The sequence below is a fragment of the Aulostomus chinensis genome, chromosome 1, assembly GCF_037954235.1.
Source record: "Aulostomus chinensis isolate RoL2024-O1b breed Wild chromosome 1, RoL_Achi_v1.0, whole genome shotgun sequence".
In the NCBI taxonomy this organism is placed as follows: domain Eukaryota; kingdom Metazoa; phylum Chordata; class Actinopteri; order Syngnathiformes; family Aulostomidae; genus Aulostomus; species Aulostomus chinensis.
In genome coordinates, this window is record NC_141320.1 from 47,479,338 (window position 1) to 47,496,402 (window position 17,065).

The 17,065-nt window shown below is 49.3% G+C and overlaps 1 protein-coding gene and 3 non-coding genes across 4 annotated transcripts; 1 reads left to right on the top strand and 3 right to left on the bottom strand.

Annotated features, from left to right (window-relative positions):
- Positions 1-651: 651 nt before the first annotated feature.
- On the bottom strand, positions 652-723 carry trnae-uuc (transfer RNA glutamic acid (anticodon UUC)). The gene has a single exon. It is a non-coding gene; the product is annotated as a tRNA-Glu (tRNA).
- A 9,307-nt stretch (positions 724-10,030) lies between these two features.
- Positions 10,031-10,102, bottom strand: trnaa-cgc (transfer RNA alanine (anticodon CGC)). The gene has a single exon. It is a non-coding gene; the product is annotated as a tRNA-Ala (tRNA).
- Positions 10,103-10,900: 798 nt separating this feature from the next.
- trnae-cuc (transfer RNA glutamic acid (anticodon CUC)) lies at positions 10,901-10,972 on the top strand. The gene has a single exon. It is a non-coding gene; the product is annotated as a tRNA-Glu (tRNA).
- Positions 10,973-12,345: 1,373 nt separating this feature from the next.
- Positions 12,346-15,269, bottom strand: LOC147271966 (uncharacterized). Its single transcript, XM_086203785.1, has one exon. It carries the CDS (start codon positions 15,225-15,227, stop codon positions 13,917-13,919), a length of 1,311 nt encoding a protein of 436 aa, XP_086059911.1. The 5' UTR covers positions 15,228-15,269; the 3' UTR covers positions 12,346-13,916.
- Between the last annotated feature and the right edge of the window lie 1,796 nt (positions 15,270-17,065).

Below are 17,065 nucleotides of genomic sequence, written 5' to 3' on the forward strand. Positions count from 1 at the left end.
TTTTTATTTGAAGCAAGAAAGCAAGAGCCTCCAGATCAAAGTCAGAATTGATGATGATGTCATCAGGGCTTTGATAGTGTATTTATTTGTACCTAGAATTCTGTCTTTGATCTCAGGAGGATGTGAGAGAAACTCAACTTTAAAAAGTATATGAGAGCATCCAGCTTGGTTAGAAAACATTTTGACTGTTCAACAGTAGAGTTTGTTAGAAACAGTTTACAACACTCAGAATTAAATTGAAGATACAAAAACCTTCCACACTTAAATCCTGTCTCTAACTTCAAACTGGGGATGAACATTTTTATAATCAATCTGTCTCTATGTGATGGCCCTGCCATGGACTGGTGACCTGTCCAGGATAAACCCCGCCCCTCACCTGAGGGATAGGCTCCACCCCCACGAACCATTGCAGATCATCAATAACCAAAGCTACTAAGGAGGATTACAGAGTTTGGGAGTCAGTGACTTAATAGAGTCTAACAAAGGGTTGGACCTGAATGAGACAGTCACCCTTCAACATGGGGCCATGGCAGAGTGAACCAAGAACACTACAATGGGGGTGAGAGTGGAGCCATGATGGACTCACAGTTCATCACCTCCACCATCATGTGGACCACCTGATCACCTCTCCCTCAACCTCTAAATAACTCATTCCCTGACCGGGAATCGAACCCGGGCCGCGGCGGTGAAAGCGCCGAATCCTAGCCACTAGACCATCAGGGACCACACTGAGCTCTCCAACAACAGAGACTATAGACAATGACTCAAGAACACAGGACTCTGTGGTCTCAGCTTGAGATGCAGAAGGTCCACCAAGACCACCAGACACCTCAGCCCCCTAAAGACAGTCCACCCCCAGGATCCTGCCCCCTCTGCTCCAACTCAGCCCTCCATTCATAACGTGACTTTCGCTACGTCCGAACTGCCAAGTACCAACCTACGTCCTCCTGCTACGACCTGAACATGGCGGCACCACTCAGACACCCGAGAAGATTGGTGGGGAAGCACGACCTCTGCTGGCAGAGCACAGACACCGCAATTAGGTAGACAGCACCAACGAAAGCCCCACCTGCTGGCCTGACTGTGGTACTGCACTCCACTCTGAACGCACCCTTCACTCATTCTCTATTATTAAGCACGTTAACGCACCTGTAAAGGTGTGTTCACATTATATACATATTATATATTTATGCTTGGCCGTTTTTGATGAACTTGGGCGGTACTCTGGTGCAAAGATGAGGTCATGGAGCTGATCTGGGAGCAGTCCTGATGTTAAATGCTGTGATGAAGGACAGTGTAGAGGAAAAATGCGTCAAATTTAAATTTTAAACAGTTTAACGTTGTTGGCAGGACTCCAACCTGAGCAGGGAGACCCCAATGGATTTCTAGTCCATCGCCTTCACCACTCGGCCACAACGACCACATTCACACACTTTTGTAGGAGACTGAAATTAGACAATGAAAGTTCATGTCAGCACAGTCAAACATTTTTTGTCCTCTCTCAAAGACAAACTATTTGTGTGTGTGTGTGTGTGTGTGTGTGTGTGTGTGTGTGTCAGTGTTGTGACTGAGCGGTGAAGAAGACGACCTTCTGACTCCATTTTCTTTGTTGCTCTTCTATCAGTTCCTCAGTTTCTCTCATCAAGTGAAGCAGCTTTGACAGGTTTACTTCTCTGTGTGTTCACAACTTTGGTCTTTAAACTTGTCACGTCCCCATGGTCATGGGCATGGGGGCGTGGCATCATTTGTGACTTCCTTCCCTTCCCAGGTTGGAGCTTTACGGGGCGGAGCTGCTGACTAATTGGGAGCACCTGGGCCCGGGCGTCTCCCAGCTATAAAGCAGGCGGCCAACCTGGCCGACAGGCTCTCGCTCACTCCTCCTGGCCCACGTCAGAGCGATGGTTGTGTTTCTTGAGTTATGTCTTGTTTAGTTCTCTGCATCCATCACACCGCGCACATACACCCCCTGTACACTCATGCACACACTCGCACTCACCACTGACACTACTGATAACCACACTCCATTGTATGTTATGGTTTGCCTTGTGTTGATTTTGCATTGTTAATAATAAATTATTAGTTGTGTGTGACGTTGACTCCGCGTTTCCCTCCTTCGATGTCACGATCTGTGAGCCGGGTCGTGACATATGGGGGCTCGTCCGGGAGCCTTGTAGTTTTGTTGGTTGTGGCTCGTCTGTCTGTCCTGCCTGGTGGTCGGGCAGTGTTCGGCGCTCTTCCGGGTGCGTTTCACTTGTGACGTCGCTGGAGCTACGGTGGCCGCAGTGCCAGCTGTGGCCGCGTCGTGTTGGAGGGCGCGGAGTCCTGTTCGCGGGCATGACGGCTCGGCTATAGGTAAGTGAATGTTCCTGGTGTTGGCTGTGTGCGCTTTTGTGGAGAGCGAGTGTTCCCCTGCCAGGTAAAGAGGCGTTGCTCCTTTGGGTTTCGCCTGGTTGTTGTTTTCTTTTAGTGTTGCGGAGAAAGTGGTTAGAGCTACATGCTCGGGAGCACATCCGTGGGTCCGAGTGGGTCGCCAGTTTCTGGTTGCTCTACTCGTCCGCTGGTTTACTGTGCGTAATTACCCGCCACCTGTACCTGCACGAAGACCAGGGTTGAGTTAGGTAGGTAGACACGGCTAGGCAGTGAGCTAGTGGGGTTCGCTTGCTCACTTGCGCTGCGGCAGTCAGTGCACCGGTTGGGGCTTCACTTGTGCGCTTCGTTCTTAGGTTCGCAGTAAGATGGCGTCAGTGGACGACTTTTTTGCTTGCCCCTCGGGGGACTTCATTGATTTGTTCACCAAGGAGCAGCTGTGTAGGATTGCTGAGCATTATAATGTAGAAGTTGATGATCGGGGCCAGAAACAGCGAGTGAAGGCCGTGTTAAGAGCGAGTTTGCAGGACAAGGGTGTTCTGCCGGAAGTTGAGTCGCCGTTGAACCCGTCGGCGTCGAGTTTATCGTACGAGCAGCAGAAGGAACTTCTCCTACTGCAGTTAGAACAGGAGAAGTTCAAGCTCGAAAAGGAGAGGTTGCGCCAGCAGGGCGAGCAGGCCCGGCTGGAGGTTGAGCGGGTGAGACTGGCGCTGGTTGGCGAGGGTAAGCTCCGTGCCGCCGAGGCTAGCCCTAGGACGTCCGGTTACCTTTTCGAGTCTCCGGATGATTTTGACGTGCTGAGCAACCTGCGGCTTTTGCCAAAATTTTCGGAGCATGATCCGGAGCTTTTCTTTTCGCTTTTTGAGCGGGTGGCTGAGGCGCGCAACTGGCCCGATTCCGCGCGCACGCTGATGCTGCAGTGTGTGTTAACGGGAAGAGCCCAGGAGGCGTATTCATCGCTGAGTGACGCGGACTCCCGTAGTTACGCATCGGTGAAGTCGGCAGTCCTCAAAGCCTACGAACTGGTTCCCGAGGCTTACCGGCTGCGGTTCAGATCTTGGAAGCGCGGGGTTAAGCAAAGTCACTTGGAGTTTGCACGTGAGTTGACGTGTCATTTTAACCGCTGGTGCTCCGCTTCCAACGTGAGTGACTTTGACGGGTTGTGTAACCTGGTGGTCTTGGAGCAATTAAAAAACTCTGTTCCTACGCGGGTTGCGACCTATATCAGTGAACAGAAGGCAGAGACTGCGGCAGAGGCTGCCGCTCTGGCGGATGATTATGTGCTAACCCACAGGTGCGGGTTTGGTGAGTTCCCGCTGGGGGGTCAAGGTAATTGGGGTGGTGCCGGTGGTGCAAATTATTTTTGTCAACGAGATAAAACTCTGCCAGTTGCTGGCCCTGGTAAGCGTGTGAGCAGTGGCGGTGAAAGAGAAACAACCTGCCATTACTGCCGAAAACAGGGACATTGGAAGCAGGACTGTCCGGTGCTTCATGGCAGACCTAAGACTGCTGTGTTGGGTAAGCCGAAGGGGGCTGGCCTTGCTGTGCCAGTTTCACCAGCACCTAGAGCGATGCCCAATGTTTCCCTGCGGGAGGCGTGTTCTTACCCCCCTGAGTTGGCAGCTTACAAACCATTCATTGGTGACGGTTTTGTTTCACTGTCAGAGAGTGACCACAAAACTTCAGTGCGGGTGTTGAGAGACACGGGGGCGGTTGACTCATTCATTCAGGCTGGGGTTCTGCCACTCTCAGAGGAGACGGATACAGGTTGTTCTGTACCTGTTAGGGGGATGGACCTCAATGTGTTGTGGGTTCCACTGCACAAGGTGTGGTTGGAGTGTGACCTGTTCCAGGGCTTTGCTGAATTGGCCGTGCGACCGGCATTGCCGATCCCAGGGGTGTCTGTTGTCCTGGGGAACAATTTGGTTGGCGCCCAGGTGTGGCCTGACATTCCCCCACCGGTCGTGGCGTCCGTGCCGCTGCTGAGGTCAACACCTGATAATGTGGAGCGTGACTTCTCAGATGTCTTTTCCGGCTAGCACTGGTGGCCAGGTGGATGGGGCAGAAATTTCTGAAAAGTTCGCTATTCCTTTGGCTGATTTTCCAGGGTCAGTAACGCGCAGTGATTTGGTGGCACAGCAGCAGGGGGACCTGTCCTTGACGGGTTTATTTGAGAAGGTCCGGCCCACGAGTGAGCGCGATGACTGTGTGTGTGGGTATTTCTTGGAGGATTCACTGCTGGTCAGGAAGTGGATGCGGCATGATGGGAGTTCACCAGGCGACCCTGTGTGGCAGATTGTGGTGCCGGTGACTCTCAGGCAGTCGGTGCTGAAGGTAGCCCATGACGAGTCAGGTCACGCCGGGGTAAGGAAAACATACGACAGGTTACTGAGACATTTCTTCTGGCCTCGGTTGAAGAAGGATGTGGCTGCTTTTGTAAAGACCTGTCATACCTGTCAGTTGACTGATAAGCCAAATCAGGTTTTAAAACCAGTGCCATTATGTCCCATCCCAGCCATCAGTCAGCCCTTTGAACATCTACTAGTGGATTGTGTGGGCCCCCTGCCACGCTCAAAGTCGGGGGCAGCATACCTTTTGACGGTCATGTGTCAGAGTACCCGTTACCCAGCCGCTTATCCTCTGCGTACAATTACGACCCGGGCTGTTGTTCGGGCCCTTTCCCAGTTCATCTCCGTGTTTGGTATCCCAAGGGTTGTGCAGTCGGATCAGGGTTCTAATTTCTCGTCTCGCCTGTTTTCTCAGGTTTTAAAGCAGCTCCGAATACAACATAATCAGAGCTCTGCCTACCATGCTCAAAGTCAGGGGGCTTTGGAGCGCTTCCATCAGACGCTGAAGTCAGCCCTACGTGCCTATTGCACAGAGCTGGGTAGGGACTGGGAGGACGGTCTGCCATGGTTGATGCTGGCGGCGAGAGAGGCCACGCAGGAAAGTACTGGGTTCAGTCCAAACGAACTGGTTTTCTCGCACACGGTGAGGGGCCCGTTGGCTGCGGTGTCTAGTGGCTGGAGGGACTCTGAGCCGCCGGAGAACTTGCTTGATTATGTGAATGGGTTCAGACACAGGCTGTATGCTGCTGGTGAGCTGGCAAGAAGTAAGTTGGCCTCGGCCCAGGGTAAGATGAAGGGTCTGTATGATCGTCTGACAGAGCGTCGCGTCTTAACCCCGGGTGATCAGGTTTTGGCCCTTCTTCCTTTGGTTTCTTCTCCATTTCAGGCAAAATTCTCCGGCCCACATACGGTGCTTAAGAAGATCTCTGACCAGAACTATATAATTTCAACACCGCAGCGCCGCAGGCCAACCCAACTGTGCCATGTCAACCTGTTGAAGCCCTACCATGCGCGTGACTCTGGGGCGGTCCCAGTGGTGGCAGGATTGGGTCCAGTGGTGTGGTCAGTTTGCGTGGTTGGTCCCGTGTCGGGGGTGCCTCCTCCCGGGCCGTTAGTTGAGGGGAACGCGGAGACTGATGTCATAGATGAAGCTCTAATGCACAGCCGATTGAGAAATTCTGAGACCCTCTGCAACCTAGGGGGGCTGCTGGCACACTTGCCTAAGTCACGCCAGATAGAGCTAACCCAGCTGATCCAGGGTTTCCCTTCTTTGTTTGGCGACACTCCTAGCCGCACTCACCTGGCCGAGCATGATATTGATGTGGGGGATGCCAAACCGATCCGGCAGAGGTTTTATCGGGTTAACCTTGAAAAACGCAATCGACTTGAACACGAGGTTAAGTATATGCTGGAGAATAGTATTGCAGAGCCTTGCTCATCTAGCTGGTCCTCTCCATGCCTGCTCGTACCAAAGTCAGATAACACCCTGCGTTTTTGCTCTGATTTTAGAAAGGTGAACTCCGTGACTAAGCCGGACTCCTTTCCCCTTCCTAGGATGGATGACTGTGTTGACCAGGTTGGCGCGGCAAAGTTTGTCAGCAAGTTTGACCTCCTGAAGGGTTATTGGCAAATTCCCCTTTCCCCGCGAGCACGGGAGATTGCAGCGTTTATCACTCCAACAGGTTTATACTCATACACGGTAATGCCGTTTGGGCTGCGGAACGCTCCAGCTACATTTCAACGTTTGATGAACCGTGTGGTGGGTGATATGCAGGGATGCGCCGTATATTTAGATGATGTTGTGGTGTTCTCTGACACCTGGGAAGCTCACATGGGCCGCGTCCGTGAGTTGTTCAGCCGGTTAGCAGAGGCTAGGCTCACAGTTAATCTTGCAAAGTGTGAGTTTGCAAGGGCAACTGTGACCTACCTTGGCAGAGTGGTTGGGCAGGGTGAGGTGCGTCCGGTGGGTGCGAAGGTTGAGGCTGTGTCGAAATATTCAGTTCCAATGTCAAAGAAGGAGCTGATGCGGTTCCTTGGCCTTGTGGGTTATTATAGAAGTTTCTGCAGGAATTTCTCCACAGTGGTGGCACCTCTCACTGACCTACTTAAGGAGAAAGCCAAGTATGTCTGGACGCCAGCCTGCCACAACGCATTTGAACAGGTTAAAACACTCCTTTGCAGGGCTCCAGTCCTGGCGGCACCACGGCTGGACCGACCGTTCCAGCTGTCTGTTGACGCCAGTCACGTCGGAGCAGGAGCTGTGCTTATGCAGGTTGATGACCTGGGAGTAGAGAGGCCTGTCAGTTTTTTTTCCAAAAAGTTTACTCCATGCCAAATGAACTACTCGGTTATTGAGAAGGAGGCGCTAGCTCTGATTTTAGCCTTGAAGCACTTTGATGTTTATGTAGGCGGCAGCACTCCGCTGGTTGTTTTTACAGATCATAACCCCCTGACTTTCCTTCATTCACTGCAGTGTCCAAACCAGCGCCTGATTAGGTGGTCCCTCTTCCTGCAGTCGTACTGCTTGGACATTCGGCATGTGAAAGGGTCGGATAACGTGGTGGCAGACGCGTTGTCCAGGGTTCCCTGATTCTTTCCAGAGTCTTCATGTGTTCTGTTTGCTGTTCTCTCCTGGCCTCCTCCTGCCTCTTAATTTGCTTCCCAGGTGCACCGGTTGCTGGGGAAGGCTGTTGGTTCGGGATTTGTCAAGCTTCCAGAACAATCGGTGGTGGTTATCTTCTGGCTGGTTGGTTATGTGGGTCTCTCTTGGTCCTTCTGTCGGTGGATTTGTTCTCTTTCCTTGGTGTTCAGTTGTAGTGGCACACGTGCTGGCTTGTGGGCGCGCACTTTAGTTGTTTTTGTTTTTTGCTCTGTTGTCGGGGTTCCTTTTGGGACCCCGTTTTTGTGGGGGGGGGGTGTCACGTCCCCATGGTCATGGGCATGGGGGCGTGGCATCATTTGTGACTTCCTTCCCTTCCCAGGTTGGAGCTTTACGGGGCGGAGCTGCTGACTAATTGGGAGCACCTGGGCCCGGGCGTCTCCCAGCTATAAAGCAGGCGGCCAACCTGGCCGACAGGCTCTCGCTCACTCCTCCTGGCCCACGTCAGAGCGATGGTTGTGTTTCTTGAGTTATGTCTTGTTTAGTTCTCTGCATCCATCACACCGCGCACATACACCCCCTGTACACTCATGCACACACTCGCACTCACCACTGACACTACTGATAACCACACTCCATTGTATGTTATGGTTTGCCTTGTGTTGATTTTGCATTGTTAATAATAAATTATTAGTTGTGTGTGACGTTGACTCCGCGTTTCCCTCCTTCGATGTCACGATCTGTGAGCCGGGTCGTGACAAACTCCTGACAAACTCACCACGTCACACATTTGGTGAATTAAAGCAACAAATAATGACATCATGATGATTCAGGTTCGGGGGGCACGGCCTGGAGGAAGAGTGGCCGTCTAGCAGAGTTGCTGGTTCAGTTCTCACTTCAGCTGGTGACCATGTTGAAGTGTCCTTGAGCAAGACACTGAGCCCCTCATTGCCCCTGATGACCAGCATCCAAGACCAACAAGCTTCTGATTGGCTCTGATTCTCTGAGCCAAAATCCAACACAGGAAACAGAAACTCTTGAGGTTGTCTCACATTTTTTAAAGAAACTCAGCACAGGACAGTGATAGGAGGCTGGTTTCCTTGATGTGGGCTTCACCTCCACTGCTGTCCACATTTAAATGCTGGCTGATGCTGGTCCCCTGTTGAAACCTGGACCAGACCAGGGACCTTCAGACCTTCAGTCTAACGCTGTTCCAGCATTGGATGAAAAAGTCTGGTCCTCTCATCTTCTTCAACATTGACTTGTTCTACCAGGACAAGAGAATCTGAGCTTGGATGTCATTTAGCAGTCAAAGGCTTGTTAAACTGGTCAACATCAGCTGGTGTTCACTCTGATGATGTAGCGATGGTCTGGATTCTTCCTTCTGGAGCACCAAGCTGCTGGGAAGAAGCCTGATGATGTCAGAGTTGTGTTCAGTGGCTCCTGCTGGGTCCATTTCTGACAAATGGGCTCCAAAGAGTTCAGCTGTTTCAAAGGCTAAGAGAAAGCAGCACATCATGGCGGTCAGGAGACGAGGTGGCCGAGTGGTTAAGGTGATGGACTGCTGATCCATTGAGCTCTGCAGGCGTGGGTTCCAATCCCATCCTCGTCGTAGGAGACTTTGGTTTCTGCTCCTAGATTCTGGAACGACTCTGAACTGTGAGGCTTTGCAAGAGGAGATTCTGCAGCACCTGAGAGCTGCAGTTCCAGGACCCCACAGCACCACCTACTGAATTGGATGATAAAATGCATTTGTTGGACTTTTGTTTTTTGGTGACAGCGCCACCTATCAAATTAGATGATAGCAAAATACTACTTTCTAACTGTAGTATTAAAGGTTTATTCATTCATTTTAAACTTTTTGGAGGAAACAACTGTAAATTAACCAGCAGTTACTGGTGATGCTTCACAGTTTCCAAGCTCAAACGGCCTCCTGCTTGTTGGACTCACAATTTCCAAAAAATGTAGACATCAAAAGTCAAATCATGTTTTTGTTTGGTTTTGTGTTGTTTTGTTTTTTACTGGAGGAAAACTTCAAATTGTGATGATGTGTCTGACTTAGAAACTGAACCCCCAAAAATCAAAAAGTCTCCTTCTTCTGTGCCGTGATCTCTGAGCTGATCATGATTGATCTCATCAATAATCCTTGGCAGCCGACCAGTCACACACAGCCCCCCCCCCCCACACACACACACTGAGACATGCAGCAGCTCACAGTAACTGCCTCAGTCACACAGCAGATAGACTCCTTTCTATAACAAGATAAGCAGTAGAAAATGGATGGAAGTGATGATGAACTGATGAACAGGTGATTTGTCCAAAAGTCAACATCAGATTCATTTCCAATCTGTGGAAGCAGTTTCATCTTGAGGTTCCAGGTAAGAACAGCCAGCTGTGGGCTGACACACATCTCTTCAGGAGCACTTCTATGCTCCAAACTTGCCAGGTTGAATTGTGTCTGTATTCTGAGGGCAGCAGGAGGACGGAGGAGTGAGGACACACACATTTGGAACTGAGAGCAGCTGTGTGTGGGATTTCCCCAGCAAAGATAAAACCAGCTCCTTCATGCTGGCTATGAAGGCTCACAGTCACACTGACCCAGCTACAAATACTTTGATATGCAACAGACTGGTTTCTCTTCTGGTAGTTTGTTATCAACTGTTGTCACATTTATGGATCAATTTAGCTGGTAAGATGAAGGCTCCAAAGGACCAGCTGGAGATGCCGGGGATTGAACCCGGGGCCTCATACATGCGAAGCATGCCCTCTACCACTGAGCTACATCCCCTCTGTCAGAGTCACTGTTTAACTGATGCAGCAACACAAACACAGACACAACATTTTTCTCCTTCATTTTAGGGATAAAAAGGAAGTCAGCCTGTGATCTCAAAGGCTCTGTGATCTCAGTAGTTTCACTGTGATGTCAGCCCACACAGCCTTAGACCACAGAGGCAAGTAAGGCTCCAGGAAGCTGAGGCTGCTCCGTTCTCAGTCCAGTCCAGAGTGAAGGTTTTCCTCTCTGAAGCTTTCCAATCCAGCCCAGATCCTCTCTGACTAGCAGGAGTCTTTGACCAGGAAATGAGAATTATATTGAACGTCTGCTCATCCTCAGAATGAAGTAAAAGTATTTGTGTTCCTAAAATAATCTTCAGATGTTAAGATCAATTATTAACATTGATTGACAGCTCTAAACTGACCCATCATCACTATACAGTTGCAAACTGAGGACTGGAATATTTAGAAATCCACAGTTGCTCATAACAACTGGTAGTACAAGTACACAGTAGAGACGACTGTAGGAAGTAGCAGTTGTGAGCCTTGAAAAAAATGCAGTAAAGACAGGAAGCCCCCATCACATTGTCAGTGTTTCAGTGACTGGCATTGTGAAGAGACTGAGACAAAGTCACGTTATGAATGGAGGGCTGAGTTGGAGCAGAGGGGGACAGGATCCTGGGGGTGGACTGTCTTTAGGGGGCTGAGGTGTCTGGTGGTCTTGGTGGACCCTCTGCATCTCAAGCTGAGACCACAGAGTCCTGTGTTCTTGAGTCATTGTTTATAGTCTCTGTTGTTGGAGAGCTCAGTGTGGTCCCTGATGATCTAGTGGTTAGGATTCGGCGCTCTCACCGCCGCGGCCCGGGTTCGATTCCCGGTCAGGGAATGAGTTATTTAGAGGTTGAGGGAGAGGTGATCAGGTGGTCCACATGATGGTGGAGGTGATGAACTGTGAGTCCATCATGGCTCCACTCTCACCCCCATTGTAGTGTTCTTGGTTCACTCTGCCATGGCCCCACGTTGAAGGGAAACTGTCTCATTCAGGTTCAACCCTTTGTTAGACTCTATTAAGTCACTGACTCCTGCAAGGACAAACTCTGGTCAGTGTGGTCCCTGATGGTCTAGTGGCTAGAATTGGTGCTCTCACTGCCACAGCCTAGGGTTCAAGTCCTGGTCAGGGAAGCTGTGGATACCCTGAGGTTCTAGCCAACTATGGACTGATAGCTGACCTCCCCTCCTCTCTAAAATCCTGGAGAAAGCAGCTGCTAATCAGCTGAGTGACTTCCTCCATAACAAGAGTTGATTTGAGGGTTTCAGTCTGGTTTTAGAGCCCAGCACAGAGACAGCACTGGTCGAAGTCACTGGATATATAAATATATATTATAGATAAATATCGGCCGACTCATCAATGGCTGAGGAATACATTCAGTCAGTAGCATGACAGTCCTCTGAAGCTGTAACGTGAGCCCACTTCTACCGACTAGAGGAGAGGTAAAATTACACCTGAAATCTGAGGTTTGTCCCTCAAAAAGAACCGCGATGTACTAAAAGTTTCCTCCCCAGAATGATTCTATCAACAAACACTTTAAATTGATATTCTGGAGTTTTATTTCAGTCGCCTGGAATTTGCTGTGGAGTGAGTAAGATGGTATTTAAATGGCAGGCCTATCCACTCGCGCTAGCACGAGCATTGCAGATAGCATCAGCAGGACCAGACCCAATGGGTCCAGAACTGTCTCCAGTTGCTGGGAGCACCCTGGTGAGCTGGGAAGGCCAAAGGTCCAGAAAAGTGAACCTCCACTTCAAGACTGCAGCTGCTCCAGAAAGCAGCTGCAGTCTTGAAGTGGAGGAAGAAGTGCATGGACAGGAACTAGGAGGAGAGACCACATCACCAATCCAGAACAGAGTTTAAAATCCTTCTCCTCAGTCTTAAAGCTCTGAAAGGAACATTCCAGCTAAAAAGGAACCTCAGATGTGTTCTTGTGTTTTTATTATTTCGAACGATGGCAGGGATTTGGTTTGAGAGCATCCATGTCTAACTAGGTTTTGGTGCATACTGCTAATTAGCTCCCACCGCAGGTCGTGGGGGCAGCAGATAAACAGACAAATCATAACAAGAACATCCACTCCAAATAGTCAAACACCAGGGTGGTGATCAAGTAGAGCCTCTGCATGTCAACAAAAGCACTGACAACTTTAAAAGAGAACAGAAAGTTTATTAAAAGACAAGTTTATAAGGACAGTTAAAGGTGTGTAGACGGCTGTTTACACTTTAATTCAGCTGTAGAAGAAGAAGACCTTCACTGTGAAAACTCATCCTGTGTTACAGCCGCCCCTCCAGGACGGTCAGGGACCAACTTCAGTCCTGGTCCTGATACACCGGAAATCCAACCAATCCCTCCCATAGGAACCATGTATTTGTTAAAGCAGCGCTCGCTGTGTCTGTGTAGGAGCCGGTACTGAGCGTATACTGCATGTGCACTACTACTAAAGGTACTTCACCGGAGGCTCCAGCTGATGTCACATATTTCTCCATCAGCTGGATGACATCACTGATATCAGAGACTCCGCCCACTCATTTATTTTCACACATCTCAAAGACAATTCAGTGTTTGATCAGGGATCAATACATCAATATAAAGATCAGTACTTGGTGCCAAGTGGATCTTTGATGGTGACCTAAGAGAAATCAGATCAGCCCTCACACCCTCCTGTCCAATGGTGGCTCCATGATTTCAGCTTCATCCTGTCTCTTTCCTGATGTGTTTTCCCTTCTGCTTTCAAAAACTCTTTACACCCACAACCTTCATGTCTGGCCTCCACCACCATGATTAGTTTCAGTTTCTCCTCAGCTTCAGTCACACAACACAGGATGGACAAAGGAAGTTTCTCTGTTGCGTCGTCTCAAGTTTTCCTGACCTGAGGAGCTTTGTTAACTAACTCAGCAAGACTGATGTCTCTCAGCTGTGTGTTCTCATCATTGTTCTCCATGTAGACACGTTGTCTCCACTGACCATAATCCACTCACCTTCCTTCATTCGTTGCAGTGTCCCAACCAGAGACCAGTCAGGTGGTCTCTGTTCCTGCAGTCATACTGGATATTCGCTATGTGAAGGGGACCAACAAAGTGGTGGTGGACGTGTTGTCTAGAGTTCCTCAGTGTGGTATTTGATTGTGACCGGTTTTCCTCTCTCTGGTTCTCCTCTTGTCTTTTCCTAGCCTCTTAAATTGCAACAAGAGATGCTGGACCACCGGAGCAGGCCACTGGTTCCCCTCCTGATAGTTTGACCTTATCTGAGCAGTCCAATGGGGGACGTATATGGTTTTTAGAGGTTTAGTGAATTATCATTTTGGGATTCAAGAAAAATTACATTCATGGTATTTTGGTAGCGGGATTCCCTTCAGGACCCTGTTCTTGTAGGGGGGTGTGATGGTCCCTTGGCTGATGTCTTTCATGATGTTTCTTGTGTTGCAGCAGGGAGCTGGAGAGTGGGGAGCTGTTCATTCCTCCTAGTTGGTTAGTTGCTCTCTTCATAAAGAACCCGCCTTGCCGGCCAGGAGCCGCTCTTCCTCCTCATCCATTGTCACTTTCATTTTCAGCAGCCAACATCTCTTCCTTACAGCTCCCTTACACTCATGCAACCATAACATTGACTCCATTGCCTGTCAAATCCCATGGCTCTTTTTGTTCTATTTTGTTTTGTTGTTGTTTTCTTGGTTAAAAAAAACATTATTTGGCTTCCTACCCACATCTCCCACTGTTTTGCCATTGCTTCAGAGCCAAGTCGTGAGAAATGGTTTCTCCCCAGTGTGGGTTCTCATGTGACTTTTCAGATGTCCCTATTCTGAGAATTTTTTACCACAAACTGAGCAGGGGAAGGGTTCTCCTCAGTGTGCATTCTCGTGTGTCTTTTCAGACATCCCTTTTCTGAGAATCTTTTGCCACACACAGTGCAGGGGAATGGTTTCTCCCCAGTGTGCATTTTCATATGTCTTTTCAGATGTCCCTTTTCTGGGAATCTTTTATGACATACTGAGCAAGGGAATGGTTTCTCCCCAGTGTGCACTTTCATGTGTCTTTTCAGACATCCCCTTTCTGAAAATCTTTTGCAACAAACTGAGCAGGGGAATGGTTTCTCCCCAGTGTGCATTCTCATGTGTCTTTTCAGATGTCCCTTTTCTGAGAATCTTTTACTACACACTGAGCAGGGGAATGGTTTCTCCCCAGTGTGTGCTCTCATGTGTGATTCTAGATGTGCCTTCACTGAGAATCTTGTGCCACAAACTGAGCAAGGGAATGGTTTCTCCCCAGTATGTGTTCTCATGTGTCTTTTCACACATCCCTTATCTGAAAATTTTATGCCACAAACAGAGCAGGGGAATGGTTTCTCCCCAGTGTGCGTTCTCATGTGTCTTTTCAGACATCCCTTTTCTGAAAATTTTTTGACACAAAGTAAGCATGGAAAAGGTTTCTCTCCAGTGTGTGTTCTCATGTGTCTTTTCAGACATCCCTTTTCTGAAAACGTTCTGCCACAAACTGAGCAGGGGAATGGTTTCTCCAAAGTGTGTGTTCTCATGTGTGATTTCAGATTCCCCGTTGAGAATCTTTTACCACAAACTGGGCATGGGAATGGTTTCACTCCAGTATGTGTTCTCATGTGTCTATTCAGACATCCCTTTACAGAAAATCTTTTGCCGCAAACTGAGCAGGGGAATGGTTTTTCTCCAGTATGTGTTCTCATGTGCGTTTTAAGATGTCGCTTTTCTGAGAATCTTTTGCCACACACTGAGCATGGGAATGGTTTCACACCAGAGTGTGTTCTCATGTGAGTATCCAAACTACTTCTGTAACGAAAACCTTTACTGCATGTTGAGCACCTAAATGGACGCTCATCCTCACTGACTTCTGTCTCAGATTCAGAAGGACCAAAGGTCACGTTCCTGATGATTTCTGATTCTCTTCCAGTTTTTAGTTTTTGCTCTTTTGAGCTGCAATGACTCACTTCCTGTCCTGGGCTCAGTTTCTGAAGCAAATTCCTCCTTGAGCCAAAGGGTTCCTTGTGCTCAGAGGTGGCCGTGTTATCAGGTCTGACCCAATCATCCTCACTGACTTCAGTCTCAGCTTCAGAAGAGTCTGACATCTGGTCTTCAGTCTTAGGTTGTACAAGTGTATCTGGATCTACCTTGCTGGCTGGTTCTGGTTCTGGTCCTCCACTCTCTTCTCCATCAGCTTCTGTTTTCAGAGGATGAATTGGGCTCCTGCTCAGAGACTCTTCTTTCAAGTTCTCCTCAGTTAGACTCTGATGAAGCTGTGGGAACTGAGGTTTCTCTTCGTCCCCTTCACTCTTCACAGGGACCAGAGTGAAGGGGAACGTGGTGATATCAGCCTCCTCCTGCCCTTGAAGCTGCGCTCCCTCCTCACTGGTCCAGAGCTCCTCCCACTCCTCTTTAATGTGGGGGGGCTCTGGGTCCTGCAGCTCAGGGGGAACCTCTTCTTTAATCACCAGCAGCTGCTCCACATCTGCAGGACACAAACAGCAACATCAGAAATCTCTTCATTTGACTCTGAAACAGCGGAGCAACAGACAGAAACAGAAATCAACTCAATGAAAAGAGACGTCCTGCTACTGACGACCAGTCAGCAAACTGGGAACAGAAACGCTGGCTTCAGATGCTTGGATCAACGTTGTGTCACCCAGGTCAAAGGTCATAGGTCCCCTCTGCTGAATGCCTTTGTCCATTCATAATCACATTCACTCGTTGGAATGTTAGTGTCTATAATGGGACAAATGGACAATTCTTGAACGGCCAGTCCAACCCAAGGTCGCCAAGAAAAATCTTTCTTTTTTTAAAGTAGGCCTTTATAATATCCGTGTCAGCCTACATCTTAATGTCACAAAAGAAGCAACATGCACAGCATCCTGGGCCAGCCTGACACACACACACGACACGGCAAGGCTGAGTGAAGCAGTCCTAGTCCCCTATTATCCAGCTAGAACCCTTCGCTCCCAGGATGGAGGGTTACTGGTGGTTCCTAGAGTTCTAAAAGTAGAATGGGAGCCAGAGCCTTCAGCTATCAGGCTCCCCTCCTGTGGAACGGTTTGAGTCCGGGATGCCCCCCCCCCCCCAAGACCTTCCTTTTTGATCAAACTTATAGTTAGGACAGCTTAAACCGGCCCTTCGATATTTTGCTGTAGGCTTCAACCTGGTTTATGCTTCTGCATGGCATCAACGCCGTACCTACACTGTCGACGCAGACCTACATGGACCCTACGCCGCAGCAGACGTGCACCTCCAAAATGTCCTGACTATTCATTGTGTCGACACGTCGTGACGTGAACATCAAGGACTGTGATTGGTCCGTTCAGAGGAGTCGCCGAATGCATTTAGAGGTGGAAGAACCTCCACGACAAAATGTGCGTCTCCGGAAGAAAATGGCCACAAGTCGTGTTTTTCATGTTCAAGGTTTTAAGTTTGATTCATGAAAACAAAGTCGTTCAAAGAGAAGCACTGGACTTTCTGTTGGAAATAGTTTTGTTTTGGAATCTGACAAGAGCCCCCGAAACCATAGAAAGACACAGCCACACCCCTTAGCAGCTTGGAGGTGAGCTGCAGAGCAACGCATTCCCTCAACACAGAACTGGGCACTGGGCTTCTCTCTCCTCCTCTCTGTCCTCCTATATGTGTCATACATAAATCACACACATTACTAACTCCTCTTCTCCCCTCATCCCAGATCCTGGTGCTGCTGAGGAGGCTGCAGACCTGAAGAGGCTCAAGCTGCCACCCGTAGCTCCACCTGCTCACGTCCCCGTCTGTCCATCAGTCTCTTCCTTTCTCTCTCTCTTTATCTCTGTCCCTCTCTTTCCTTCTGCATATCTGTCTTCCTCCATTCTCTGTCTTTGTCTCTGCCCTGCTCTCCTGCTCTCTTTCCCCCCAACCAGTCAAAGCAGAAGGCCGTCCCCACTGATCCTGGATC

Coding starts and splice junctions, on each gene's coding strand:
- LOC147271966 (XM_086203785.1), bottom strand. CDS start 15,227: ATGTCAGACTCTTCTGAAGCTGAGACTGAAGTCAGTGAGGATGATTGG.